General features: G+C 40.7%; 2 protein-coding genes across 3 annotated transcripts in view; one reads left to right on the forward strand and one right to left on the reverse strand.

Moving 5' to 3' along the window:
• Positions 1–3,000: 3,000 nt before the first annotated feature.
• THAP12 (THAP domain containing 12) overlaps positions 3,001–27,690 on the forward strand; it is a 32,252-nt gene continuing 7,562 nt past the window's right edge. Inside the window, exons 1-3 of one of the 2 annotated variants that reach the window (XM_029208505.1) lie at positions 3,001–7,763; positions 22,865–22,985; positions 26,391–26,498. In XM_029208505.1, coding sequence (XP_029064338.1) covers positions 7,402–7,763; positions 22,865–22,985; positions 26,391–26,498 — 591 coding nt within the window. In that variant the 5' untranslated portion in view covers positions 3,001–7,401. Of the gene's footprint in view, positions 7,764–9,401; positions 9,610–22,864; positions 22,986–26,390; positions 26,499–27,690 lie in introns of those variants that run through there. The other variant, XM_029208506.1, reaches the window with a different exon arrangement.
• On the reverse strand, positions 7,744–8,781 carry GVQW3 (GVQW motif containing 3). Its single transcript, XM_029208507.1, has one exon. It carries the CDS (start codon positions 8,516–8,518, stop codon positions 7,889–7,891), a length of 630 nt encoding a protein of 209 aa, XP_029064340.1. The 5' UTR covers positions 8,519–8,781; the 3' UTR covers positions 7,744–7,888.

Below are 27,690 nucleotides of genomic sequence, written 5' to 3' on the forward strand. Positions count from 1 at the left end.
TTGGCTGCTTCTTTAAACATTTCTCAACTTCCCAAATTTTCTACAATGGGCAAAAATATATAGAAACCACAAGTATTAAACCCTCTTTTTCCAGGCTTTTAGTCAATGCCCTGGTTTCCCATAAATAATGTAAATTTTGTCCAGTTCTCCGATGTTTGGAACAGAACAAAGGTCACACATCTTTTAAGAGAAACAGCTAGTACAGTTTCCTAGTTCATTTTGCTTAAACAGCAAAGAAACAATGCATTTGTCTTTGTGGACAAATGCCGTCTAGCTCCAAGCAAGGACCCCTGCCAACTGGCTTCAGAAAATGCCATTTATCAACAGTGTTTAGGCACCACCTTGATTAATCTGCCATACAGGAAGTACAAAGCACATCTGTAAGCATTCTTTTGTCTTCTTAAGCAAAATAGGTTTAGGCCGTATTAACTTGAAAGAGGTAGAAGGCAATGGGTCAGGCCTTCCGCTGATTACTACCATGCTGTAGACTAATTCAGGAACTGTTCGGAAGACTGAAGAAGCAAAGGAAATTACTCTCTGTTGAGTACTTACTACATGCCAGATATTGTGCTGGGCACCCCATATACATTATTTTAATGTAAGCCTCACATCTAACAATCACTATCTAACATACTATATTTTCACTCATTTATCTTATTTCTTGTCTGTCTCCCCCACTTAAATGTAAGCTCATAAGAAGAAACATTTTTTTGTCTTGTTCACTGCTGTATCCTCAGTGTCTACAACAGGGTCAGATACATATAAACAATCAATAAATATTTGTTGAATGAACAAAGTGAACATCTCCATGAGACAGGTTTTATTATTCTCCTTTTATGGATGAGTAACCTGAAGTGCTCCAGTGGTGCAAATGAACTGCCCAAAGTCCCATGGCTTGTTAAGGAGCAGGACAAACCCCAGTCTCACTCCTTTGTTCTTTCTATAGACCAAGAGACTTAGACCTTGAAAAACTTTTCCAGCTTGACAAATCTGTAACCTAGATGCCTATAAAACATGTATTTACTTTGGGTACTCATTTGAAAATCTGAAATTTCACTGAGGAGATATATTTGGCATTTTAATGGTAAACATTTTGCTAAAATAACAATGAAAGACACATTTTCCCAACAGAACAATTTCATCTATGGATAGACAGGAATTATCTACATCATTTCATACCTGAAAATCCTGTGAATAATTACTCTTCAGATATAAATAAAAGCACAGTAATCCTGGACACCAACAAAAACATTTGCAAACCTTCGAGTTTCCTAAGTTACATCATTAAGATGACTATTGATATTCATGTGGTATTCTCAGTGTGGAATATCAAATACTCCCATGTACATCCGTGTTGAGTGTCCCAGCATGGGAAGAGGTAGACTCGGCACATCGAAAGCCATTCCTATCCTAAAGAAATTATATGGGAAGCTCAAGGATTCTTCAGAGAATCAGTTGTAATAAAATCCATCTCAAGAATATTCATTTTGTATGAGACAATGCAAGAATGAGGTTAATTTTACCCAGGAGAATACTTCAAATCCTTTCCATTTGTCAGAATATACTTGATCCATATGTGCTCCTTTACCTCCCTAGGACCACATAACAGGAACATGCCGTTTGTGGTGTCTTCTCATATCACTTGGGATTTTTGTAGGGATTCTGGTCCCCTTCTCCTTCGGGGAAGGCCCCTTTCCCTTCTGTCCCACTCCTGCTACCAATACAATAGTATCATACAGTCTCCATGTGGACCCAGCCAGTTAATTGTTCCTGGACCAAACTAATGGTTTGGCCCCATTCTCTCCATTGCCAACTTTTGGTGCTATTGTTTTATTCTGATAATAAAAGTATTAATATTTTAGAAAAATACTTTTGGATTTATGTATATAATTTTGTATGTCACTCTTTTCACTTATAAGTATTTTGCCATGCTGTTTTAACACTTCACAAACATTAATTATAATGACCGCATAATAGTCTACTGTATCATCATAGTGTAATTTACTTAACCAATTTTCTACTGTTGGACTTCTGGATTGTTAAAGCATAAACTCTGCCCACATTTCAGACTATTTCTTTCTTTTTTTTTTTTTTTTGCGGTACGCGCGCCTCTCACTGTTGTGTGGCCTCTCCCGTTGCGGAGCCCAGGCTCCGGACGCGCAGGCGGACTCTCAACCACTGCGCCACCAGGGAAGCCCCAGACTATTTCTTTAGGACAGATTCCCAGAAGTAAAATTAGAGGATCAGAAGTTATAAACATTTTTAAAGCTCCTGACAGATATTGCCAAATTGCTTTTCAGAAAGCTGTTGCCAATTTACACTTCCAACATTGCCAGCGTGTTTTTCTACCAATACAGATTGGTCTAAAGAATAATAAAATTTAAGTGGAACATATAGTCCCTAAATTATTAATGCAGCTGGAGAGGCATCATGACCACAGCAGAGAGGCCTGTGGCAAACGTCATACCTTTTTCCAGGTATGCAATTAACAATGAGTTAGTGTGAGCACATGGAACAGAAGTTTTGCAAGAGTGAACAGCAATATAATTAGATTTCAGACTGTCAAATCTAAGGCTTGTGTCTGCTTTGTCTGTTGCTGTACCCTAGCACATAGGACAGTGCCTGGCACATAGAGCCACTCGATAAAAATTTGCTGAATTAACACAGAATCTCCTTTCAGATGCAGTTTTTCAGCAGCTGTAGGATTTAGCCACTCCTGGATTCAAAGGAAACATGACTGGCTGGATTAAACATCCTTGCAAAGGTCTGTTCAATCCTGAGATTCTATTTCAACTTTGGAAAATCAGTTTAAGTGAAGGTGACACAATATGGCACTCTTTAGGAGAAAAACAAGTAAACATATCTAAAAGAACATAGCTTGGTACCAGTTGCCTATATATATATATATAATTTTTTTACAAGCATGCAAAAAAATATAATTCAATGAGTTTTGTCACCTCCATAGTAGTCACTTTCATAGGTGATAACAAACTTATTCAAATGCTGTTCATGGTCAAGGCAATTTTGAAATTACCTTCAGTTCATTCTGTTATCACTGGTTGTAACTTGGCACCATTTTCAGTATTGCCAATTTTTTTGGGAAATATTACAAGGGCAAAATATAGGTAGTAGTTTGTGTACTATAATTTTTAGCCGAGAACAGCACAAAACTTATTTTGTGAATCAGAATATGGTCAAGGTAATACAGTCAATCATTCAGCTCTAGTTCACGCTCCTGGCACCATAAAGACTACCTTCAGTATTCCACAATTTCTAGAGTAGTAATTTGTCAGACACTGCCAGATCAGTTTGGCATTAACAATGTTACTGATGGATCAATCGTCTGTCATTTTTATATACACATTTTATATACATTAGACCAGGGGTCAGCAAACTATGGTCCATGGACCAAATCTGGCCCACCATCTGGTTTTCTATGAACTTACCGCAAGCTAAGAATTTTTTTAATATTCTCAGTGGTTTGAAAAAAATATTTTGTGACATGTGAAAACTATATGAAATTTAAATCCCCGTATCCATAAATGAAGTCTCATTAGGACACAGCCATGCTCATCTGTTTCCATATTAGCTATGTCTGGTTTTGCATTAAAATGTTGAGAAATTACAATAGCCACTGTATGGCCCACACAGCCTAAGACATTTCCTTTACAGAAGAAGTTTGCTGACCTCTTCACTAAATGCAAGTGGGACCTAAGAAGTACTGAAGTTTCCCACTACAGATTTTTTGTTTCTGGATATTAATACCGGGAGAAGGGTGATGCAACTGGGACAGTATTTGCAAGGATCTGATAAGACAGAGACTAGAGAAGATAAATATGAGTGTTGCCTCAAATAGGATGTCAAAGCCTGGCAGAATCTGAGGGGTCTGATCCAACTAAGGAGTTAGAGGACACAGGGTTACATATACAATCCCAGCAGCAAAGAAGACTCTTATTGAGCCACATAGGACCCTGGTGACCAATCCCAAGGAGCCTAGTGAGACTTGCTGGCAATGAGGTCTGTAAACGGCAGGCTGGCTGATCAGTAGATGTGAAACAGCGATAGTTCCCAATAGTACCCCACTCCTGTACTAGATATATCCTCAAGTCATTTAGCATCCAGATTTATCCGGGCACCTCCAAAGTCTGAACTCTAAGAAATGGATCTGAAAGGAAGACTCTGGAAAGCAGGCCCCATGTACACATTCTTCCCAAACAAAAACATTTCAGTGAGAACTCAGAGCCAGGGGCAGAATTCAGAAGACTGCAGAACTACCCACGTTTTTCAAAATCAAAGATTGGTGAATACTTTACTCTTTCTGTTTTTGATCATTACCAGTGGGACAGGTGGAAGGTGGGATGATGGGTGGAGAATGGACTGGATAAACTCAATGATGAAATGATCTGCCCTGGAAAGTGTTTATTCCTCCCAGACTTCCAGCTGTAGTGTATAACATTCCATGTGGATTTTGAACCAGAATGGGGAAGGGGAAGGTCAGCCTGAAACCCAGAGAGATTCCTTGACTGCGTGTTTAGCTTGAGAATTATGGTCAAGGTTTGCAGATGGCCAGCTCTCTTCCTGACACCCTACAGAGAGCCAGGCTTCATCTCTTATGGTTAGATGGAACTTCTCCTGCCAGGGAAAATACAGTTGCTGGGAGAGTGAGATTTGCATATTATATCTCTGAAAAACTTTCATAACTCCTGAGTACTAGAGGTAACCAAATTGCCTCAAGAAGCTGGTAATACTGGCTGCCTCTGGGGAGTGGAACCCCTGGTGGCTAAGGGTGAGAGGGAGCTTTTTTGTTCCTTCCCAGTGTGCCCCTTATATATGAAGGCAATCTGGGGCCAGGGATGGAGCAATTTCTTTACTCACGACTATAGGGCTGGGAATTCCCTGGCGGTCCAGTGGTTAGGGCTCTGTGCTCTCACTGCTGAAGGCCTGGGTTCAGTTCCTAGTTGGGGAACTAAGATCCCACAAGCTGCGTGGCACTGCCAAAAAAACCCCCCACAAAACAAACAAAACAAAAGACTATAGGGCTGAAGTGGGGAGCTGCAAGAGGGATCTAAAAATCAGAAGAGAGAAAAGTTGCAGTTGAGTGGGAAACCATGACCAAAAGGGGAATTCAAGGTAAGCATACCAAAGTGGCCAAAATCAGCTATTGGAGGGTGTGGTCCAGAACCAGAAAACAAAGCCCAGGGAAACAGAAGAGCAAGAGCAAACTGGAGAATAAACTGAGTGATATCTGAGAAAAGTCAAGGACAAGGGCCTAGGGCATGATGGGTGGAACCCTGAGATTATAGGATCAAAAAGCTCAAGAGGCCTAGGCAGCAAGGTGCAGGCCGGGCAAAATTCATGTCAGAAATAAAACAGATTTGGCAGGTAGACAGATAAGGGGTACTGTTACATGAGAACTCTCTTGTCTGAGGACAGTCTTTTGAGATTATGCTCTAAACTGGTGTGTAGAGATTCTGAGCAGCCATGTGTGAATGGTTTGCTCTGCGTGAATATTTTTACTTCCCTCCAAACTTGAGGCTTCCTAGGGTTTATTATCATCTTATTGAATATTTTCTGAGAAGCCTTGCAAATGGGCAATGGGTTCAGGTAGTGCAGTTCAACCTGACTACCGCCCAGGACATGATCTAAGGTAATAAGGTAAGTCCTTTTCATTACAGCTACTTGTAACAATTTGAATTCACCCTCCTGATTACCTGCTTCTGGTTGCTTTGCGTCCAAACCCTGTCTGGGACAACATGGCTTCCAGTATCCTACTCTCCAACATGGTCTTGGTCCAGCACCTTTGGCAGGGTCACTCCAGCCCTGTTTACAGGACAGGGATAAATCCAGAAATAAGTTCTCTCAGGACCTCTGTGTTATCACAGATTGGAAATAATGCCTGTAGGTACTGTTGTGGGAACCTGGCCTGGGCATAGGGGCATACAATTCTGCAACAATTACCCCCTGGGCTGAGCAAGGATTAATATTGGTTCAGTCACCAAGTGGCCAGCTGTGGCGGCTTTCTTCCAGAAGTGCAGTGTCCCTGTTGCAAAGGCCTTATGGGGAGCCCAGGGCCTTATCCGATGTAGGAAGATGTAATGGTCCTGAGATGGAATGTCTAGAAATTGCTAAGTAGGCAGACGTCTGTGAGCTGTTGCTTGGTTTGAGAGCTTTCCTGAACAATATCTTTTATTTGTGAGATAAGGTCTAAGTTTCAGAGTGCCTCAAAGCTGACAGGTATTAGTGGGAAACTTGTAATTTTTTGAAGGTGATAGTGAAAAGAACTAAAAACAGCTGTGTTGAATAAATGTTGGGCCTCTACTATCAACCAATACTGTTTACTAACTTACCAGTTAAATAATAGGAATGTAAGAATCCTTGGGTTAAAACATAGACGTTGGCCAATCCTGTGAAATGCTGTTACTAACCATTCCCCCCACCCAACACACACACACACACACACACACACACACACACAGACACACTCCTCCACCAGGCATTCTGAGATGTTTCCAGTCTATGTGGTATTACTTGGAACCCAACTGGGAAAAGTTCCATTCCATAAATCCTGGCAGAGAGCCAGAAAGAGATAAAGGAGTCTCAACTAGGAAAGACTGCTTTTTTGAAGGTTTGATGAGAAACTTAGATAATCAAATAAGTAGGCTGTTATATAAACCTATCCACAGACTCAGGGGAAGCAATTTATAAACTACTAGCATAGAGTTGGGGGCGGAGAGAGGAAGCAAGTCATCCCAGATTATTTATCTTCTGTATAACACCATTATCTTCCTCTTTGGCCTTTGCTATTTCAGCCAATAGTGCCCTCATTGTCCTACTGACGGAGGTTCAGAGCCTCATGCTATTCTACCCGCCTGGGAAGCATGCCCTCATTTCCTAGCCTCCTTGTCCCATCCTTCCTTACGGATCCAGTCCAGGAACTACCTCATCCATGGAGTCCACCCAGCCCTTGGTGACCTTATTTCATAATATCACACTGTCAATGCTCAGCAGTGTTCTAAACACTGCAGGTGCTCAAAAAAAACACCTGACAAGGTTGATATTAGTTACTAGAAACAGGCTGCTGTGTGGGAATCAGCACGTAGGCAGCAGACTCCCTTAATTCAAGGTCTAGAGTGTCACCTCGTCTTCCTCCTCACATATCACAGCCTGGACCTTAGTGCCCTGGTTTCTATTTTCCAGGACCAGATCCTCCTCCTCCATCAGAGGGGATACACCCAAATGAGGGGGGGGCGGGGTTCCAAAGCACAAGACTAGAATGAAACAAACCCAGCACTTCTGTGAGGGGTAGGTCTGTGAGAAGGTCAGGATGGGTGGCCAACCCCTGAGTTCTGAGGGGCTCCCACTGAGTCATTTGGGAGGGATCGGCCCTTAGCATTGCTCACTATGTCAGTATGCCACTGTCTCCTGTACCATACCTCAGGCCCTGACTGTGAAGCAGGCTGGAACTGTAGGCCTTCTTTTGGGATCCTCCCAGCAGAGTATGCCTCCCTGGGCACAGAGAGAGAGATTCCAAGAGGTCCTGCTCCCACTTTTCATTCGTATGATCCCCTGAGGCAGAATACTGAGAACAAAGGAAGAGGACAGTCACAACAAGCTAAGGTCTGGACAGTGAAGAAAAAACTTGGTAAGGAAAAAAAAAAGAAAAAAGAAAAATCAAGCACAAGCAAGTACCAGAAGCCAACAGCCAGAAGTTCTTCAAAGTTGTGGAGAACAGCAAGGAAGATGGCCCAAGAGTCCAGCAAAGAGTAAGTTGCAGGGCCATGACATGTAGAGAGGAGTCGTAAAGAAGCTGAAAATAGATGAGCGGCAAATGAAGGTGCCTAACCTTGAGGCAGCTTTCTAGTTTGGGTTCAGCTACCCCAGATTCCTTTCACCACGGTGTGAACCAATCCTGAGCCGCCCTGCTGGGAAGGCTTGTTGAAGATGAAGTCTGCAGCAGCTGGCTGGCAGGAGGGATTTGGGGATGGGATACAGGCAGAGGCATTTCCCCACCAGCTTCGCACTGGAGATGACTCCATGGTTCAGAATTTGTTACTTTTTCCCTCACACATGAGCTATTTTTCCTAGTTTCCTTTGAATGATCAGACCGAAAGTCAAGTTTTCGAGGTTTAGGCTCATCCTTCAAAATACCCGATATAACTTTTGCAGATACCTTCCTCATATTCAAGTTTTCTTTCAGAATGAGCCTAACGGTTTCTTTATCTAAATTTAACTCTTCAGCCATCATCCTCACAGTTAACTGCCTATTCGAACAAACCAAGTCCTTGACCTTCTGGATATTTTCATCCGTCCGGTGGGTGACTGGACGACCACTTCGGGCATCATCTCGAATGTCTTCCCGCCCTTCTTTAAACCTTTTATGCCAGTCGAAAACTCTGGCCCTTGACATGACTTCATCCCCATAAGCTTCTTTTAAAAGATGGTGGGTTTCACTTGCAGACTTGTTCAATTTCACGCAGAATTTGATACTAATCCTTTGTTCTAGATATCGGTCACTCATTTTGGCACTCAAATAACACAGGAACGTTAAAATGCCACGAGTGTGAGGGGAAGACAGAGGGACCAATCTCTATAGGGCTGCAGGTGGAATCATGTCGCTATTCTTGCTCCTCTGAAGCCTCATCAGGGAAGAGTAATTGCTTTTCTGAGTTTCAGCCCCTCGGCTTCCAATCTAGAAGCTAACGGGGCCAAAGAGTAGCTGCAAAGCTGGGGAAAATGAAAGCTCCTAGAACCCACGTCTGCGTCCAACTCCGCGGCACGGAGATCTGCTGGGGGTGTGAAAACCAGTTACTGAGGCCGTCCCGTTCCGCGGCCCTTAAGAGTCTATGGCGATTTCCGCAATAAAAGCCTATGTGGTGTTAATTTAAGCAAGCAAGAAGCGATGCACCGGTGATGTAACGTGCAAGCTCGCCCCAGTCCTGCATAAACCCGCGCACGCGAAACCTACCGGAGCTGCCCCGGAATCCGAGGCTCTAGAGGCCGGGAGACACGCCCGCACGCGCCATTCCCTCCACTCTCGGGGTAGGCCGTGCGCAGGCGCACTGCGGCAGCCTGGGCCAGGCCCCGCCTCCGCCTCCGCCCCCGCCTCGTCACACCCGAGCAGGCGCGCTTTCTTGCGCGTGCCCGCCTGCGGAGAAGTCGGCGGAAAGGAGGGGGCGGGGGAGGAAGGCTGAGGGAAGAGAGGGCACCCACGGGCGCCAGGGTGCATTGTGGGAAGGAGGCGGCAGCGTCCCGGGCGGGCGGGAGGTGCACCAGCGGCGGCGGCGGCGGTAAATCCTCCCGGCCGCTCACAGCACTGTCGAGCCGCATCCCCAGCCCGGCCTCGGACCGCGGCGCCCCTCCTGCCCCTCGCGGCTTCTCTCCCGCCCGCCCCTCCCCCCGGCGCGCCGGCCCTAACGAGCCGGCCGGCCGGCCTGGCTCCCCTCCCCGGCCCCGACGGGCGGGCGGGCTGCCCTGAGGAGGCGGGGAGGGGAGGGCTGGGCCGGCCGGCGGGCAGACAACGATGCCGAACTTCTGCGCGGCCCCCAACTGCACGCGGAAGAGCACGCAGTCGGACCTGGCCTTTTTCAGGTTCCCGCGGGATCCAGCCAGGTGAGCGGTGGGCGCGGAGCTGGCAGCCCGGGCCCTCCTCCGCGATGCGCGCTGCCAACCGCCGACCCTGGGCAGGCTCCGGGGCTAAGAGGGGCTGGTGGGGCACAGTTGTCGACCCCAGTCCGGCTCCGAGGTGGGGAGCGGGCCTCTAGCCGTGGGCGGGGTGGCGCTCTAGGGCCTTGGAGCACGTGCGCCCGCGGGGGCTCGGCGCGTAGGGCTCCACCCGAAATTAGAGGCAACTGGGGCGGCGAGGGCGGGGTAAGGTGGGTTCTCGCCCTGATGAGCTCGTGTGACCTCGGACAAGTCTCTGTTCTCTCTGGGCTTTAGTTTCCCCAGCTGTCAAAAGAGGGACTTGGATTCTATGGTTGTGGTCACCGGGGCCCTTCTACCCCCGGGACAGTGTTTCTTTTTGGAGTCCGGCCACCTTTGATCTCAAGTCAGGTCACAACTACTGCCTCCTTCGGACTTGTTCATGGTTCATATTCTGGCTCTGACCGTTACTCATTATCTCACTTGGTTAATGTGGGGATAACGGGGGGTGGGGCGGGGGCGGGGTACGCGAGAGGGCGTGGGAGTTGGTATTGAAACCTCTTCTCTGAGGTAACCCACACGCTCTGACTTGTATTTAGAGAGTGGTAGAGTAGGGACTGTGTTTGAAAGGCTGAGGATTTTTTCCTTGGCATCCCTTGTTGATTCATTTCAGATCAACACCTACTGTGTGCTAGGGCACTAACATTAGAGGTACTGGAAATTCACAGTGAACGAGGTAGCGGTGCTGCCTGCAGAAAGCTTACAGTCCATTAAGGAGGCAGATATGTAAGCAAGCGATTATAATATAGCATGCTGTTTATTAGTTCTACAAATATCTATCGAAGGCCTACTAGGTACTAGGCATTATTCTGAGCACTGGGAGGGTACAGATAAATAAATCGAAGTCCCTGCTGTCATGGAGTTTACGTTCTAGTGGGGTGAAATAAGTAAATATACCTTGTGTCAGACGGTGATAAATACTATGGAGAAAAAACAAGTGTTTGATGGGGGATAGGGTAGGGGAATAGGAGTAGCAGGGGAGGCACGATTGCTATTTTAAATAGGATTATCAGAGAAGGCTTCACTAAGAGGGTGTATTTGAGCAAAGACCAGAAGTAGGTTAGGGGGTCAGCCATGGAGGTATCTAGGGGAAGAGCATTTCAGTCTCTGGAAACAGTAAATGCATAGGCAGGGCATGCTTGTTAGAGGTCAACCAGAAGTCTGGTTGGACTGCTAAAGCTGGTATAAGGAAGAAGGGAGAGGAAAAGATGAGACCAGAAAAATGTGTGTGTGTATGTGGTAGGGGCAAATTGTGTAGGCCATTGTAGGCGGTGGAAAGCACTATGGCATTTATACTGAGTGAAATAGGAAGTCGTGGAAGGGTTTAGAGGGGAGAGACATATACTTTAAACAGGATCACTGGGTACTTGTTAAATACATTGTAGGGAGGCAGAGGTGGGAACAGAAAGGCCAGTTAAAGGCAATTGCGATAATCCAGGTTAATAGAGGAGGAGGTGGTAAGTAGTTGCATTTGAGATATATTTTGGAGGGTGAAACCAACAGGATTTGTTAATGGTGTAGATGTAGGTTGTAAGAGAAAAACTGAAGTCAAGAATGACTCTAAGATTTTTAATCTGAGCCTTTATTGAGCTATGGAAGACAGGGAGGAGCGGGTTTGGTGGAGGAATATTAAAAGTTTGGTTTAGGACATGTGAAGTTTGAGAGGCCTGATAGACATTCAAGAATAGATGTCTTCATACTATATACATCAATGAACTCAAAATGGTCCATATTTAGATCAATGATCTAAATATTTAAGAGCTAAAACCATAAAAAGATATACAAGTCAGGAATTTAGAGACTTCCAGACTGGAGATTGTAAATATGGGTGTTCTCAATTTATAGAGGGTATTTAAAACCGTGGAACCAGGTAAATAAAGCAGAGTAGGTATGAGGATTGAGCCCTGGGGTGTTCCTAGTGTTTAAAATTCCGGGAGATGAGAAGGAACTAGCTCAAGAGAGTGAGGAAAAGCTGTTGGGTTCTGTGGGAGCAGAGAAGAGGAGCATCTTAATCTGACTGAGCCTCACTCCATTCAGCATTATCTTCCTTTGAGACAAATTGGGAGTATATTTCACTTGTGTAATGAGGACACCACTAGTCAATTCTGGACCACAGGTTGTTCATGTTCATAGGTAGTGGATACTCTTTTCATTATACTTCTTAGTCAGGGAGTATGTCCTTTAGGGGCTTACAGTCTCAGATTTGGAAGGAGTTTTTAGATCTAGTGCAGTATCCTTTGAAGTGTCAGAATTCCCTCAAGAATAGTGGCTTTTAAACCTTTTTTGGGTCTCTGTCCCCTTTGGGAATCTAATGTAAGGACCGTTGAGAGAAGACATCGACACAATTTCATATCAAATTTTTTATGGACCCTTTAGGGATCCTGTGCATTTCTGACAGGTGAGCCTTTGCTAAAACACCCCCAGTGCCAGTTTCTCTGCTTTGTGAGGGGATACTTGAGGATTCTGGACAGCATTGGCTATTGTTTCTTCCTTTTATTGAGTGGAAATGTGCCTCCCTATAATTTATGCTTGGGAGGTCCTAGTTTTGTTCTTAAGGTGACAATGAACAAAGCTGTTCCCTGTTTTATTTTATTTTTAAATTTTATTATTTTATTTAATTTATTTTTGGCCTTGCCGTGCGGCATGCGGGATCTTAGTTCCCCAACTAGGGATCAAACCCGTGCCCCCTAGAGTGGAAGTGTGGAGTTTTAACCACTGGACCGCCAAGGAGGTCCCCGGTGCCCTTTTTATGTAAGAGCCCCTTGAGTATTTCAAGACCAAATTATGAACTTTTCTTAATTTTTTTAAGAAAACATCTTTATTGGGCTTCCCTGGTGGCACAGTGGTTAAGAATAGGCCTGCCAATGCAGGGGACACGGGTTTGAGCCCTGGTCAGGGAAGATCCCACATGCCGTGGAGCAACTAATCCCGTGCGCCACAACTACTGAGCCTGTGCTGTAGATCCCGTGAGCCACAACTACTGAAGGCCACGCCTAGAGCCTGTGCTCCGCAACAAGAGAAGACAGCACAATGAGAAGCCCGTGCACCGCAACGAAGAGTAGCCCCCACTCTCTGCAACTAGAGAAAGCCCGCACCCAGCAATGAAGACCCAATGCAGCCTAAAATAAATAAATAAAATAAGTAAATTTATTTTAAAAAAATCTTTATTGAGATATTCACATACCGTACAATTCACCCATTTAAAGTGTGCAATTCAGTGGCTTTTGGTATGTTACATTATTAATTTTTAAATTTTTTGATAAAAATATACTGTTGTCCCTTGGTATCTGCAGGGGACTAATTCCAGGACCCCCCACCACCACCACCGCGGATACCAAAATCCATGGATGCTCAAGTCCCTTATATAAAATGGCAGTAGTGGGCTTCCCTGGTGGCACAGTGGTTGAGAGTCCGCCTGCCGATGCAGGGGACACGGGTTCGTGCCCCGGTCCGAGAGGATCCCACATGCCGCAGAGCGGCTGGGCCCGTGGGCCATGGCCGCTGAGCCTGCACGTCCGGAGCCTGTGCCCTGCGGCGGGAGAGGCCACAACAGTGAGAGGCCCGCGTACCGCAAAAAAAAAAAAAAAAAAATGGCAGTAGTATAACATAAAATTTGCCATTTTTTTTTTTTAAACATCTTTATTGGGGTATAATTTCTTTACAATGGTGCGTTAGTTTCTGCTTTATAACAAAGTGAATTAGTTATAAAAATTTGCCATTTTTTAATAACTATTTTTGAGTGTATAATTCAGTGGCATTAGTTACATTCACTGTGTTCTGCAATCATCACCACTCTCTATTTCCACAGCTTTTTCATTACCCTGAGCAAAAACTCTAACCATTAAGCAATAACTCCTCATATCCCAGTCAACTTTTCAGTCTCCATGAATTTGTCTGTTTTAGGTACTTTCAACTCATACTATGAGTGGAATCATACAATAATAGTCCTTTTGTGTCTGGCTTATTTTACTTAACAATGTATTAAAGGTCTTAACTTTTTTCTGAACCAAAGGTCAATACTATAGGATTTCAAATTCTACTGAATTTGACAGTTTTTTTCCACTGTGCTCAGAGTTAATTATAATAAAGGAGTACAGTAGTTTCCAGAGTTGTTTATTGAATTAATAACAGTATTCTTAGGGTTAGTGATTATAGCTAGTTTTTTTTTTTCTGTAAATGGGTTGTAGGGAGGGTTGATAAAAGGTGACATTGCCACCCTACCTATTATTCAAAAGTTAACTGACATTGTTAACTAACAATAAAGATAAGTATATTTAATGCTATTAAATAGTACATTTCCCATTCATATTTATAAATGCCTTGCACACTTTTAGAAACAGCTATTTAGAGGTAACTTAAAATTCAAGAGTGTAGGGCTTCCCTGGTGGCGCAGTGGTTGGGAGTCCGCCTGCCGATGCAGGGGACACGGGTTCGTGCCCCGGTCCGAGAGGATCCCACATGCCGCAGAGCGGCTGGGCCCGTGAGCCATGGCCGCCGAGCCTGCGCATCCGGAGCCTGTGCTCCACAACGGGAGAGGTCACAACAGTGAGAGGCCCGCGTACTGCAAAAAAAAAAAATTCAAGAGTGTAATCAATAAACGGCACTATGTGGAATTTCATACTCTAATATCTCATATTGGTTTAGAAAAAGTGGCATTAATGTACTTTTTAAAAAATATAAAATAACAGAATCAACTCACCTTAGGGCAGTGGCAGGGAGATAAATTACCTAAAGTTAAAGTTTAAAAAAAAAAAATGCCTAAATCATGATTGCCCCAGGATGGCTTGACTAATGCCCAAGCTTGGCAGGAACCTGGGGGCAGGTTACAGTGGAACTCATCCCCAGACCAGGTAAAGGTAGAGCTAATGAATTGCTCTTATTATTAGAGAGAGTTGGGCAGTTGAAGGGCTTTCCTTCCTCCTCAGGCAGTTAGGACTGACTCATCCCTGAGCTAGTGAGGTCTTCCAGGTTTCTTTGGTAATTTAATCAAAGTTAATTGAGAGTTGATGTGCTCTAAGATGTAAAATGTAAAACGGTGGTTTCCCAGGCACTTGTGAGGGTCTCCAAGACCCTTTCAAGGAGTCTACAAGGTAAAAACTACTTCATAATAACACATATTATTTGCTTTTTTCATGCTCATCCTCTCAGGAGTGTACAGTGGAGTTTTTTAGGGGCTATGTAACATTGTGAAGTCACTGCTCAGATAAATTATATTTTGTGTTCTATAAAATTTTCTAACTGTGATTATTCAGATGCAGGTGTTTGGTAGATATTTTCTTGGAAATGAACAAAAATAAGCCTGCCACTTCAAGGAAAGCAACTGACAGCCAAGCATTCAAGGAAAAATTAGAATTTTGGAAAATTTATATTCATCACTTTGAGCTTGACAGCTCTCTAATATTTAGACTTTTCTGATGCGATCAGTGGTGATATTGATAAATGTGACTTTTAATATATTGTATAGTGAAATGTGTTACCATTCCGATGGTCTGCCTAACTCAAACTGATAAATTCATGATTTTACAAAGACATGCATGGATAAAAGTTCTATTCAAAGTGCAAGTTAGACTAATGGATTTTAATGAAACAGTGTGAAAAGGCTCATTGGTCTGGTTTCAGATTCCACATTGCAGCTAATCTTTAAGAAACCACCACTTGTGGACTTCCAGTGTCCTATCAAAGAACATCCACAACTATATGGGAAACAGAGGAATATTGTAATAACCTTTTAAACTACATGTCATTGAGGGGTCATTGTCTTTGGTTGAAGTCAACCAGAATAACATTTGGCAGCAGATTAAATACATAAGCAGATGTGAGAATCTAGGTATCTTCTGTTAAGTTAGACATTAAAGAGATTTGCAAAGATGGTGAACAGTGCCATTCTTTTCACTAAATGTTTTTTGTTTTGGAAAAATAGTTATTTTATTAAAATGTTATCTATGTTAACATGTAATGGGATTGCTATTTTTAATGAATTAATAAATATTTTTTAAAATTCTAAGTTTTAGTTTCTATAATTATGAACATTGTTAGGTCAAATGCACATAAACAAAAGTTCTTTAGATAGTTAATAATTTAAGAGGTAAAGGGGTCCTGAGATTACGAAGTTTGAGAATCACTTCTGTAAGGTACAGTCTTAAAGTACTTTCATATGCTCTCATTTAATCCTCCAAACAATGCTGTGAGTTGTAATAATAACAATAATACTTAGAGAATACTTTATTCTGTGTGCCAGGTACTATTCTATGTGTTTTATGTACACTATTTCAATTAACCCTTGCAATAAATTTTGAGATAGTTTGAAACAGGAGGTGAGGGGGCAGGGCACAACCTTTAAAAGAATGACATAGCCATAGGACATGACAAAAACTTGTTAGAACCAGCTAGCCATAGGACATGACAAAAACTGGTTAGAACCAACTAGATCCAAGATGGCGGAAGATTCAACTTCCAGTAGACCTTGAGCCTCATTATATGCTCATTGTAATATATTACAATATATTGTAATTGTAATAAATGACACACCCGCCAGCGCCATGACAGTTCTGAGGCCAACCATAAAAAGCCCAAAAGTGGGAGGCGGCCTAATTTCTGGAAATCCCAGCCCCCTCCCCGCCCCCCCCAAATAGTTGGAATAATCCTCCCACTTATTAGCCTATGAAATTACCCAGCCCATAAAAACTAACGATGCCATATTTTGAGGTTCTGTTGCCTTCTGAGATGGCCCACACTCTGTCTGTGGAGTGTGTTTCCCAAGGTCTCTCGCCTTCTGAGATGGCCCACACTGTAGAGTGTGTTTCTCTCTAAATAAATCCACTTCTTTTTAAAAATTTATTTAGTTATTTATTTTTGGCTGCATTGGGTCTTTTGTTGTTGCACATGGGCTTTTCTCTAGTTGCGGCGAGCAGGGGCTACTCTTTGTTGCAATGCGTGGGCTTCTCATTGCAGTGGCTTCTCTTGTTGTGGAGCACAGGCTCTAGGCACATGGGCTTCAGTAGTTGTGGCTTGCAGGGCTGTAAAGCACAGGCTCAGTAGTTGTGGCGCACGGGCTTAGTTGCTCCGCAGCTTGTGGGATCTTCCTGGACCAGGGCTCGAACCCGTGTCCCCTGCATTGGCAGGCGGGTTCTTAACCACTGCACCACCATGGAAGTCCAGTAAATCTACTTCTTACCTATCACATCATCTTCACATTCTTTTGGGAGGAGGCAGGAACCTTAGATTCACTGGGAACACTTTCAGATGAGCAAAGCAGACACAGAGAGGTTAGCTAACTTATTCAAGGTCCTACAGGAATATCTAAAACCCCAAATGTAGGATAAAATATGTAATATTATCCAAACTTATTTGACCGTGAAACCTTCTTTTTTTTTTTTTATTGGAACAGTTCTTTGACTAGTGTTCCTTGGAATATGATTTGGAGATTCTGCATAAGTTGAAGACCATTGAAGGAAAATATTACAAACAAAACTTAAAACTTAAAAAGGAGTGGTCAGTGATGGTTGAATAGTACTGAAAGAGTGAAAGTTGAGGATAGAAAGTGACCATTGTATTTGGCAGGATGAAATTCATAATTTTAGCTGTCCTGGGTAGCCGTGACGAAATCTTGCACCATCCCACTCTGTCCTGCCCAGAATGTGAATCATCCCTTCGTCCAGCACATCCACACTGTATACACTACCCACCCGTTAGTATTGGAAAAACATAGTATATATAGGGTTCGGTACTATACGTGGTTTCAGGCGTCCCCTGAGGGTCTTGGAATATATCCCCACGGATAAGGGGGAGACTACTGTACAGAGAGGTAGAGGAGTTTTACCTATCTGGGTGTGTGTGTGGGGGGGTACATACTCTTCAAATCTGAAAAGTTTTCCTCAATAAGTGACGTTTGAGCTAAGATCTGACGGCTGATGTTTGCAAAGGCTTTGGAAAGGAAGTGAAAAGCAATGAAGAGGATTCTAGGTTGAATAAACAGCATGGGGAACAGCTGTAGGATAAAAGGGATCACAGTGCATTCATGAAACTGAAGTAAGGCATGTGAGGGGGCAGAGTGCAAGGGTGGGTGCGATATGAAGAGGGAAAGGTCGACAAGATCTAGATTGTACAGAATCTTATGAGACGTGAGGTTCTTTATCCTAAGGGTAACGGGAAGTCACTAAAGGATCTTAAGCAGGGAAAGATATTCTCAAATTGGCTTTTTAAAAGCATTTTACACTTGGAGAAGGGGTGAGAGAAAGGGAAGACTAGTTTGGAAGTAGATGGATTTGGGGAGTCATTACACTCTGCCAAGGGAAAAAAAAAGTCTACAGAATCTGGAGTACAGGGCACAGAACAGCGACAGGGAGAGCTAGGACAGGGAAGACATTGGTTAAAAAAAATAATTGAGAGATAACTGTAAGTGCGTATATACATCTTAACACATACACAAATACATGTATGAAAAAAAACCCCAAGATCTAGCCACAAGTCTCATAACTACTCCTAAAAAAACCCAAAACAAATACATGTATGCATGTAAAAAAGGCTTGTGGTTATATGTAATTTTTATAACTTATTGATGTAAAACATATATATACAGAAGATCACAAATCATAAGTGTATGGCTTGTTAGATTTTCAGAGTAACACGTCCATGAAACTTTTACCCAGATTTTTAAAAAATGGAATGTTACTAACATCCGAAACTTCCTCTCCCCTGTGGCCCTTTCAGTCATTATCCTACTCTCCCCCATAGTAGACACTGTTTGACTTCACACACATTAGATTAGTTGGTTATTGAGGAGAAGGGGAAGAGTGATGGGGAGCTGTTTTATTGGTATATGACATACATAGGAAAAAGTGCAAAAATGGTAGTCTAGAACTTGATGAATTTTTACAAAATGAATATACCCAGGTCACATTCGAGATATAGAACATTACGAGCACCTCAGAAGCCTCCTTTGTGCCCACTCCTAGTCATTACCTCTCCCCAAATGTATCCACTGTTCTCACTATCACTACCGTTTTGGGGGTCTCCAAGCCACCCCCATATCCAGAGATTTACAAAGACTCATGGAACTCTGTTTAATTGTACTCACAGCTAAGATTTATTACAGCAATGTAATAAGAACACACATCTGGATCATGAGAGGAAAAAGACACAGGTAGAGTATGGAAGGATCCATGTGTAGGCTTCCTTATGCTCTCTCCCGCCCATGAGAGGTCACTCAGATCCCACTTTCCCCACCAATGAAAATGCAACATGTGTGCCATGTTTCTGCCCAGAGAAGCCCGTTAGAGACCCAGTGCCCAAAGTTTTTATTGAGGTCTGGTCATTTAGACACACTCTGCTTAGCATATGCTAAAATTCCAGACTCCCAGAAGGAAGGCAGGTGCTTATTAAAGGTCATACTGTTTGCACAGTCTAGGCGCCATAAGTCACCTTATCAGTTAGAAGAAGTTTTATGTCAGTGTAGGAAACTGTTTACTAGCCAAGTTCCCAGACATCAGCCAAAAGACCAGCCTTAAAAACAAGCCTTTCTGAGGATAGCAGTCTCAGGCCTGCTGTGTTAACTCTTTTTCTGCACAATCACCATAGATGAGTTTTGCCTACTCTTGAACTTAATATGAAAGGAATCACATAGTATGTACTCCTGGCTTATTGTGCTCAACATTATGTTTGTGAGATCTAGCTAGTTCATGCATTCCCATTGCCATAGTAGTCTATATATAATAGTATACCACAGTTTATCCTTTCCACCCTTGATGGGCCAAGTTGTTTCACCTTCTCATCAACATTTGGTATTATTTCTTTTATATCATAGTCATTCATATGAGTATGTAGTAATATTTACAGTGTTAATTAGTATTTTCCTCATGACTAATGAGATTGAGCTTTTGAAAAAATTGTTTATTATTTTTTTAAAATTTATGTATTTATAGTTTATTTTTGGCTGTGTTGGGTCTTCGTTGCTGCATGAGGACTTTCTTTAGTTGCGGTGAGCAGGGGCTTCTCATTGCGGTGGCTTCTCTTGTTGCGGAGCATGGGCTCTAGGCACGTGGGCTTCAGTAGTTGCGGCACGTGGGTTCAGTAGTTGTGGCTCGCACGCTCTAGAGCGCAGGCTCAGTAGTTGTGGCGCATGGGCTTAGTTGCTTCGCAGCATGTGGGATCTTCCCTGACCAGGGCTTGAACCCGTGTCTCCTGCATTGGCAGGCGGATTCTTAACCACCGCTCCACCAGGGAAGTCCTATTATTATTATTTTTTTTTACTGAGCATTTTTTTCATGTGTATTGACCAGCTTTTTATTGTTAATTGCCTGTTCAAGTCTCTTGCCCATTTTTATATTGGATTGTCTGATTTATTTGTAGGAGTTCTTCATATATATTTTGGATATGAATTCGTTGTTGGATCTGTGTATTGCAGATACCTTCTTCCATTTTGTGGGTTGCCGTTTCACTCTTAAGTGACTTCTTTTAATGAAGAAAAGTTATTAACTCTAAAGTAGCCTAATGTATTCATCTTTTCCTCTAGAGTTTATGTTTTCTGTTGCCTTTTTAAGAGATCTTTGTGCCAAGGTGATGAAGATGGTCTACTGTGTTATCTTTTAGAAACTTTGTTTTACCTTTTATATTTAGATCTACAATTCACTTGGAATTTATTTTTTTGTATATGGTGTAACAATACAGGTCAAGATTCATTTTTTTTCATATGGATATCCCATTCAGCACTATTGAAAAAATTTGACTTCACTGCTGTGCAGTGTTACCTTTGTCTTAAGCATCCACAGCTCTCGATTTTGTTCCATTGTTTTATCCTTGTGCCAATACCAACCACACTGTCCTAATAACCTTTATAATAAGTCTTACTGTCTGGTAGTATAAGTCTTTCAACTTTTTTTCTGCAAGATTGTCTTGACTATGCTTGGTCCTTTGAATTTCTGTGTAAAGTTTTAGAATGATCTTTGTCATTTCTCTCTGTATCTCTCTCTCTCTCTCTCTGACTCTCACACACACGCACACACACACACAGAGACATGCACAAAAGAACTTGTTGTGATTGTATTAAATCAGTAAATCATTTGGAGGAGAATTGATATCTTTTTTTTTTCTTGGCTGCTTTGGGTCTTCATTGCTGCACGCGGGCTTTCTGTAGTTGCGTCAAGTGGGGGCTACTCTTTGTTGTGGTGCGCGGGCTTCTCATTGGTGGCTTCTCTTGTGAAGCATGGGCTCTAGGCCTGCGGGCTTCAGTAGTTGCAGCACGAGGGCTCAGTAGTTGCAGCACGTGGGCTCTAGAGTGCAGGCTCAGTAGTTGTGGTGCACGGGCTTAGTTGCTCCGCGGCATGTGGGATCTTCCTGGACCAGGGATCGAACCCATGTCCCCTTCATTGGCAGGTGGATTCTTAACCACTGCGCCACCCGGGAAGTCCAGTATCTTTAGGATTCAGTGTACCAATCCATGAACTTGTATATCCCTACATTTATTTAAGCTATTTAAAAATTTTTTTTCTGTTAGAGGTCTTACACATCTTTCACTAGGTTTATTTCTAGGTATTTGATATGGAACATGTAGGTGTAGTTAATTGGCCTCTCTGCTCAACCTTTCTCTCTTTTTTTAAAATATCTTTATTGGAGTATAATTGCTTTACAATGGTGTGTTAGTTTCTGCTTTATAACAAAGTGATGCTCAACCTTTCTTGATTGAATGTGAGTGTTCTTTTTACCAGAAAGCTACTTCAACTTAGTTCAGAAATAATACAGACAGTAGTGTTCTGTGTGGAAGGTCTTCAGAGATTTAAGTATTAAAAAACAAACTTAACTCTAGCAATATGGCAAATTATTTTATGGTGAGAGTTTTTATACCAAATAATTTAGATGTTGAAACATGAAATATTTATAATCATATTGTACAGCTGTGTAAAACTATGATTAAAATATGGACATCTTAGTCATCATTACTGTGTATAGTATTGCTTCTTCGTCAAATGAGATGCTGAACAATTTAGGTGTGGTTTTATTTTAGGTTAGGTAATCGACATTTCACCATGGTTTTACATATTGAGAGTGGAGCAAATTAAGTGTCAGAGTGTTGTGTGTGTTTAGGGGTAAATTTGTAATGTTAAGACATAAGAAAATATACTATGATGTAATTATAAAATAAATATGTTTTCAAGTTTGTGACACTATATATTCATGGTGGACTTTTATTCTTAGAAGCTTGAAGAATGAAGGAAAGATCTAGTTGTAACCTTTAACAAATTAACATTTCTGTGCCTTCATTTCTCCATCTGCACAAGGGGGATAATACTAATAGTACTCCCTTTGTTTTTGTTTCTTTTTTTTAATCAACTTATATTCAATTTTGTTTTCCTGAAATTTCTACCAGTAGGGCTTATTTTTGCCTTTTTAGGTACATAGAACGTTTCTATCCCCTTTGGAAATAATTTATTAGAGTAGTGTCTGGCTCTTACTAAGTGCTTCGTAAGCATTGTGGTGATGATGATGATGATGAAGGAGGAGGAGGAGATGATGATGATGGTTTTTGCAGATATTTAAGCACCAAGAGGACGTGGACTTTGTCTCATTCACTCTCTTTAACACTGTCTGTGTACTAGATTGTGTAGACACAATCCATGCATTCATGGAGCTTGCAATCTGGTTTGTACCTCATTGTAGATAACCATGTTTATAATAAAGCAGATGAATACAGCCATCATGCTTCCATAATCAGCTAGTTATTTATAGAACATCTACTTACTAATTTTCTACAATGACCATGTCTTTTCATATGCTTGTTTAAGTTGAAATCCTGAGGGGAATGTTAAGCCATTGGCCTCATGGTTGTGCAGTTTTTTGCTGGTATTGTTGATGATTGAGTCCTCTCTGATGCTAGGATGTCCTGGGAGTTGAAAGATTCAGGTTTAAGTTCTAGTTTTGCTGCTGATTTTGTACATGACTCTGAGTGAGTTACTTCTTAACCTTGTCTTTAATTGAACGTACTAAATGATTTCTAAGATTTCTTCCAGCTCTCATTTTGTTATTAATCAGCTTCTCCAAATTATGTTATGTTCTTTGGTTATAGGGGAGCAGGAATCCATTGTCCATAATAGATATTTACCTTAAAACTGAATGCTGAAATTTACGTGTTGAGCTCATATTCCATTATTGTATTTTGGTTTTACTTTTATAGATGCCAGAAGTGGGTGGAGAACTGTAGGAGAGCAGACTTAGAAGATAAAACACCTGATCAACTAAATAAACATTATCGATTGTGTGCCAAACACTTTGAGACTTCTATGATCTGTAGAACTGTAAGTAACTAGAGGGCTTGTTTTTTTTTGTTTCATATTCTCTCACTTACTATTTGGTTGGAATGTAAATCTTTATATATTAATGTTGGAGAGTATCCTTACAGCCTGCCACTTTTTTTTTTTTAAGATGAAGACAAATTTGGAGCTTAATAGTATCTGTTTTGTTCTTAAAAACCTGTTTTTATTTTCTAAACCCTTCTGTTTCTGATGCTCCATTCCTACTCACCAGAGGTAGCCACTTTTAAACTTCTTTTGTAGCCTTCAGAAAATTTTAGATGAGTATAAATGTGTATATTTAAAGTAAAGTTGGCATTTTTATTTGGATCAGCTTCTCTAGAGCTTTTTTATGAGTGAAATCTTCATCAAGGAATAGAGCTCTTTGTTTTCAAAGTTTTGTATGTACTGTTAGAACCAGCCCTTAATTTTTATTTGCTGGACACAACAGGAAGCAAATCATGCAATTAATGTGAAAAAACGTTTCCGTCAGTAATTTGCAATTTCATATCAAAACCTGACTCTCTCAGCCTTGCTACCGTTAACTGTGATTTTGACCAAGTCACTTCCCCTCTCTGAGCCCCAATTTCTAATGAAGAAATTAGATCAGATAATTCTTGAGGTCTAAGACTTTTAACCCTCTGTGATTCTGTTATTGCTATGATTCATAAAAGGCACAAATAGGACAGATTTGATTGAAATGAAGCAGACTTGAAACACTTAACTAGTTAGGAAGACAGTTTTGTTAAACAAATAATATATTCTTGTTTAGGTATTAAAACATGTATCATCTCAGTTATTGGGATAGACATAAACTTGATTTGAAGGTACACTATATATTGTTATGCAGCAATTTATTTTGATATTTTTTTCAGATACATTTTGCAGAGGCATCAGAAAACTAAAGAATGATTGGGTTATTTTATTTCTCAAAATTAATTGAAGCAGATACTTGTGAAGTCATTGGGAGGTGAGCCAATTCCGGTTCAACAGTTTAATCACAAATATTTGAGGGATATTTTTGCCTTGCTTTGTTAAGAGGGTAATAATGATCAAAATAAGAGATTTCATATGTTTAAAAGGCAAACTTTATGTTCTTGACATTAAGTAAAAATATCCCAAATTATTTTAAATACACAAGCCGTATGCATTTTTACATTTTTATTTTATTAATAAATATGGTCTCTTAATTAGTTAATTCCAATAAGACTAGTGTGAGAAATATAAAATATAGTTCACTCATATTCTTGTTTATAGTTAGAGGATAGAACAGAACTATTTTTGCTTTTTAAATTTCCACATAATTCTTTAATCTTGGATCAATTAATGCAAATGTGAGACATTTTCTTTCTACACATGTAGAAGATATTGCTGTTAAATCTGGATTATCTGATACTTATACCCAGATGTTTTAAGAGTTTTGACTTCATTAGTTTGGCATTTAAGATCTCCTCAGTAAACATTTGTGGCTAGTTCAACGAGAGCCAGATATTATCTTTGATGCTAGAGTAAGATCATTACTTTGTGCTCAAACCTTAAATTAGCAGTTAAAGATTAAATCTTGATACTGAATAAAAATTATCATGCACACGAATTGAATATAACCCTTATTGGCATGTGTACTTATAAATAGATGTAAAAAATTGCATGTTTTTTATTCATATATTGTTTTCTGGTTTATAATATCTTTCCTTGGTAACAAATTAATTTTATTTGAATTTTTAAAGTCTTTACAATGTTTTATCCCTCCTCTCTTTATTTAATTGGTAAAATATCAAGAATTTACTGTGTATGTGGATATCTTTGCTTTTTGAGATGTTTGCTAAGTAGGAAAGATGAGACACTTGGGGTATGGTATAGTTTTTGTTCCCTTCACTGATTGTGTCCAAAATCAATCCTTGATTCAAACTCTGTAGTAGACTCAGGATATTTGGCCCAACACTAGAAGCTGAACATCCTTAAGGAATAGATTTTCTTCTTTGTGTTTTCTATGAGGCTTGGGATTGAACTAGAAAATATTGACTGTAAATAGAAATTCTTCCCAAATGTGTTTAACAACTCTTCAGATGAAACCTAAGATAGTGTGTTCCCTTTAATTATATATTTTTCCATCATATTTTCCTAACCTTTCCTTGGGCGCAAAAACATAGGAATTGTTATTTTTGTTTGGCATATACTTTGAATACACTTTATTAGTCATCTTTGAGACAATCGCTGCTCCTATAAAAGCTTTTTAAACTGAAGTGTATTTTGTTTTTATCAGTGCAAACTTGGGAATAAATTTCAGTGCAAATTTGGGAAGAAATTAAAGGCACTGTTTCTTTGGACTAGCTAGGGAAATGTAGTAGCAGTTATTCATCTGTTACTCTACCTCTTAATAAACTTCTTGTCCCTACCTGACCTCCTCTGGTCTGGCTGTGGAAGACTGTCACCATCTAAGTGTGCATCCAGCTTCTAGCCAGGTTGGATTAGGTTAAGAGGAATTAAGATAGAGAATGGTCATCCTTCAATGATAAGAACATTAGAATTAGAAGGGAATTTAGAAATACCTAGTTCAGTGTTTGCAGAAGTGTGATTATGTATATCACTTGTGGTATATGAGTGATTTCAGGTGGCACATGAACTAATTTTTGTTTTAGAAGTTTTGTAATATGTGTTAAAAGTATAACTAGCTCATCAAATCATTATTGTATAGTTTTTATTGCTTAAGATAATGTTAACTAAAAAAGTGAGTGGATTATGAAAAAGTATAGATGGTTGTGTAACTGAAATGGCAAACATTATGATCATTAGTATGTGAATAACTTCATTTTGGGAAATACTGATCTAATTCAGTACCTGAGTTTTATTCAGAAGAGGAAACTGAGTCCAGAAAGGGAAAGGATTTAGTCAGGGTCTGAGAGTGAGTCACTGGTAGAATTTGGACTAGCCCCTAAGTCTCCTGTGTCCTAGTCCAATATTATTTCATGGTACCTTGATGCTTCTCAGTAATAGTAGCAAAGGTGGAGTGAACAGCAGGTAAAGGAGGGAAGAATTATTATAAAACATACAGGCGGATAGATTATTTGAGAAACTTTTGTGCCTGCTGTGTTTTGTGGGCTCATAGAAGAACAGAAAAGTAGCTGGGAGATTGAATCAGAAAAATATATGTAAAGTGCAAATACATTTTATTTTTTATGCCTACCATCAATTCAGTTCCTTCATTTACAGTAGTAAGATTGCCAGAAGGGCAAATGCAAAAAGAGTTAGAAATAATAAGTGGATCTGGACTGACATCATCCATTCTACAAGTCTCTACACTTTAGAATTAGAGTTGAAGGAGTACTGGGGAAATCATTAACACTAGAATTTTATTTATGTGTGATACATTCTTAAGGACCGTCTCTGAATTAACACATTTTTCTTTTTCAGAGCCCTTATAGGACAGTTCTTCGAGATAATGCAATACCAACAATATTTGATCTTACCAGCCATTTGAATAATCCACACAGTAGACACAGAAAACGAATAAAAGAATTGGTATGTCAGTGTGCTTCCAGATTTCCTATCCTCTATAATATTATGAAATCAAATATAGATGCATTCATGTAAAAATGGAACCAAGTTACTATCTACTCCAGAGGTAGCATTATGGGAAATTAATGCTATGGTTATTGTTGAAGTAGTGTGGACATAAGATGATTAGTTTGTTTTAGTATTTACGTTGGAAAATCTTCTTCAAATTTAGCCAATTGATACTCGTTGACTTGAGCCAAAGTATGCTGTTAATTACAGGCTCCTAACTCATTCCCTTCCAGGGAAGAAGAAAAAAAAACCCCACCTTTTCTTTTGTAGTAAAGAAAATGGGGCTGAGGTATATTTCCAGAATTAAGCACAAAGGGATAAGTGAAAGTTAGGACATGGGTAGTCTTACTAGAAATAAGGATTCTATCACTATTAAGTACTGACAGGGTTTACAAAAAGCTTTTAAATCTCTGTGTGTGGCATCTTTGTGCATGTTTTTACAAACCTTTGATATGCTTGAAACCTGTCTGTTTTTTGTTGACCTCAAATGAACAGAATTAAATTACTCAGACTCCTCAGACCATTGCTTTTTGTCATCATTGCCACCAGGAAGCCCCTTGTTTATTTTCTTTCCTTCTTCCATTATTACCATTTCCTTTCCTCCCCTCCCTTTTGTATCGATGCTAGTGCACTTAATATGTCATTTCAGTCCACCGACTATGTGCTTTTTTAAGATAACTGTCCAGTTTTCCTCATTTTCTTCTCTGTTTACCTTTCATATTTAGATCTGTGATCCATTTTAATTTGTATGTGTGGTGTCCAGTACAGACCTAATTTTATTTTTCTCTTAATAGAAATCAAGTTTTCCCAACATGGTCTGTTAATCCGTCTGGTGTAAGGTGCCACCTCTGTCGTATACCAAATTTACATATATGCAAGGCTGTTTCTGGGAACTCTGTTATGTTCCATTGGAAGATTTGTTTGTTTACAGCTATACCACACTTTTTAAAATTACCATCGCTTTATATTATATCTTATTTTCAAAAAGGATGATTTCTTAATTCTTCTTTTTCAAAATTGTCTTAGCTATTTGTAGACCTTTATTTGTCCATGTGAATTTGAGAATCCTTTTGTCATGTTCTAGAAATTCTGTTGAGATTTTCATTATAAGTACTTTGAATTAATATTTTTCCAATGTTAATTAGTC

The sequence above is a fragment of the Monodon monoceros genome, unplaced genomic scaffold, assembly GCF_005190385.1.
Source record: "Monodon monoceros isolate NGI ecotype Baffin Bay Population unplaced genomic scaffold, NGI_Narwhal_1 Super_Scaffold_7, whole genome shotgun sequence".
Lineage (NCBI taxonomy): Eukaryota > Metazoa > Chordata > Mammalia > Artiodactyla > Monodontidae > Monodon > Monodon monoceros.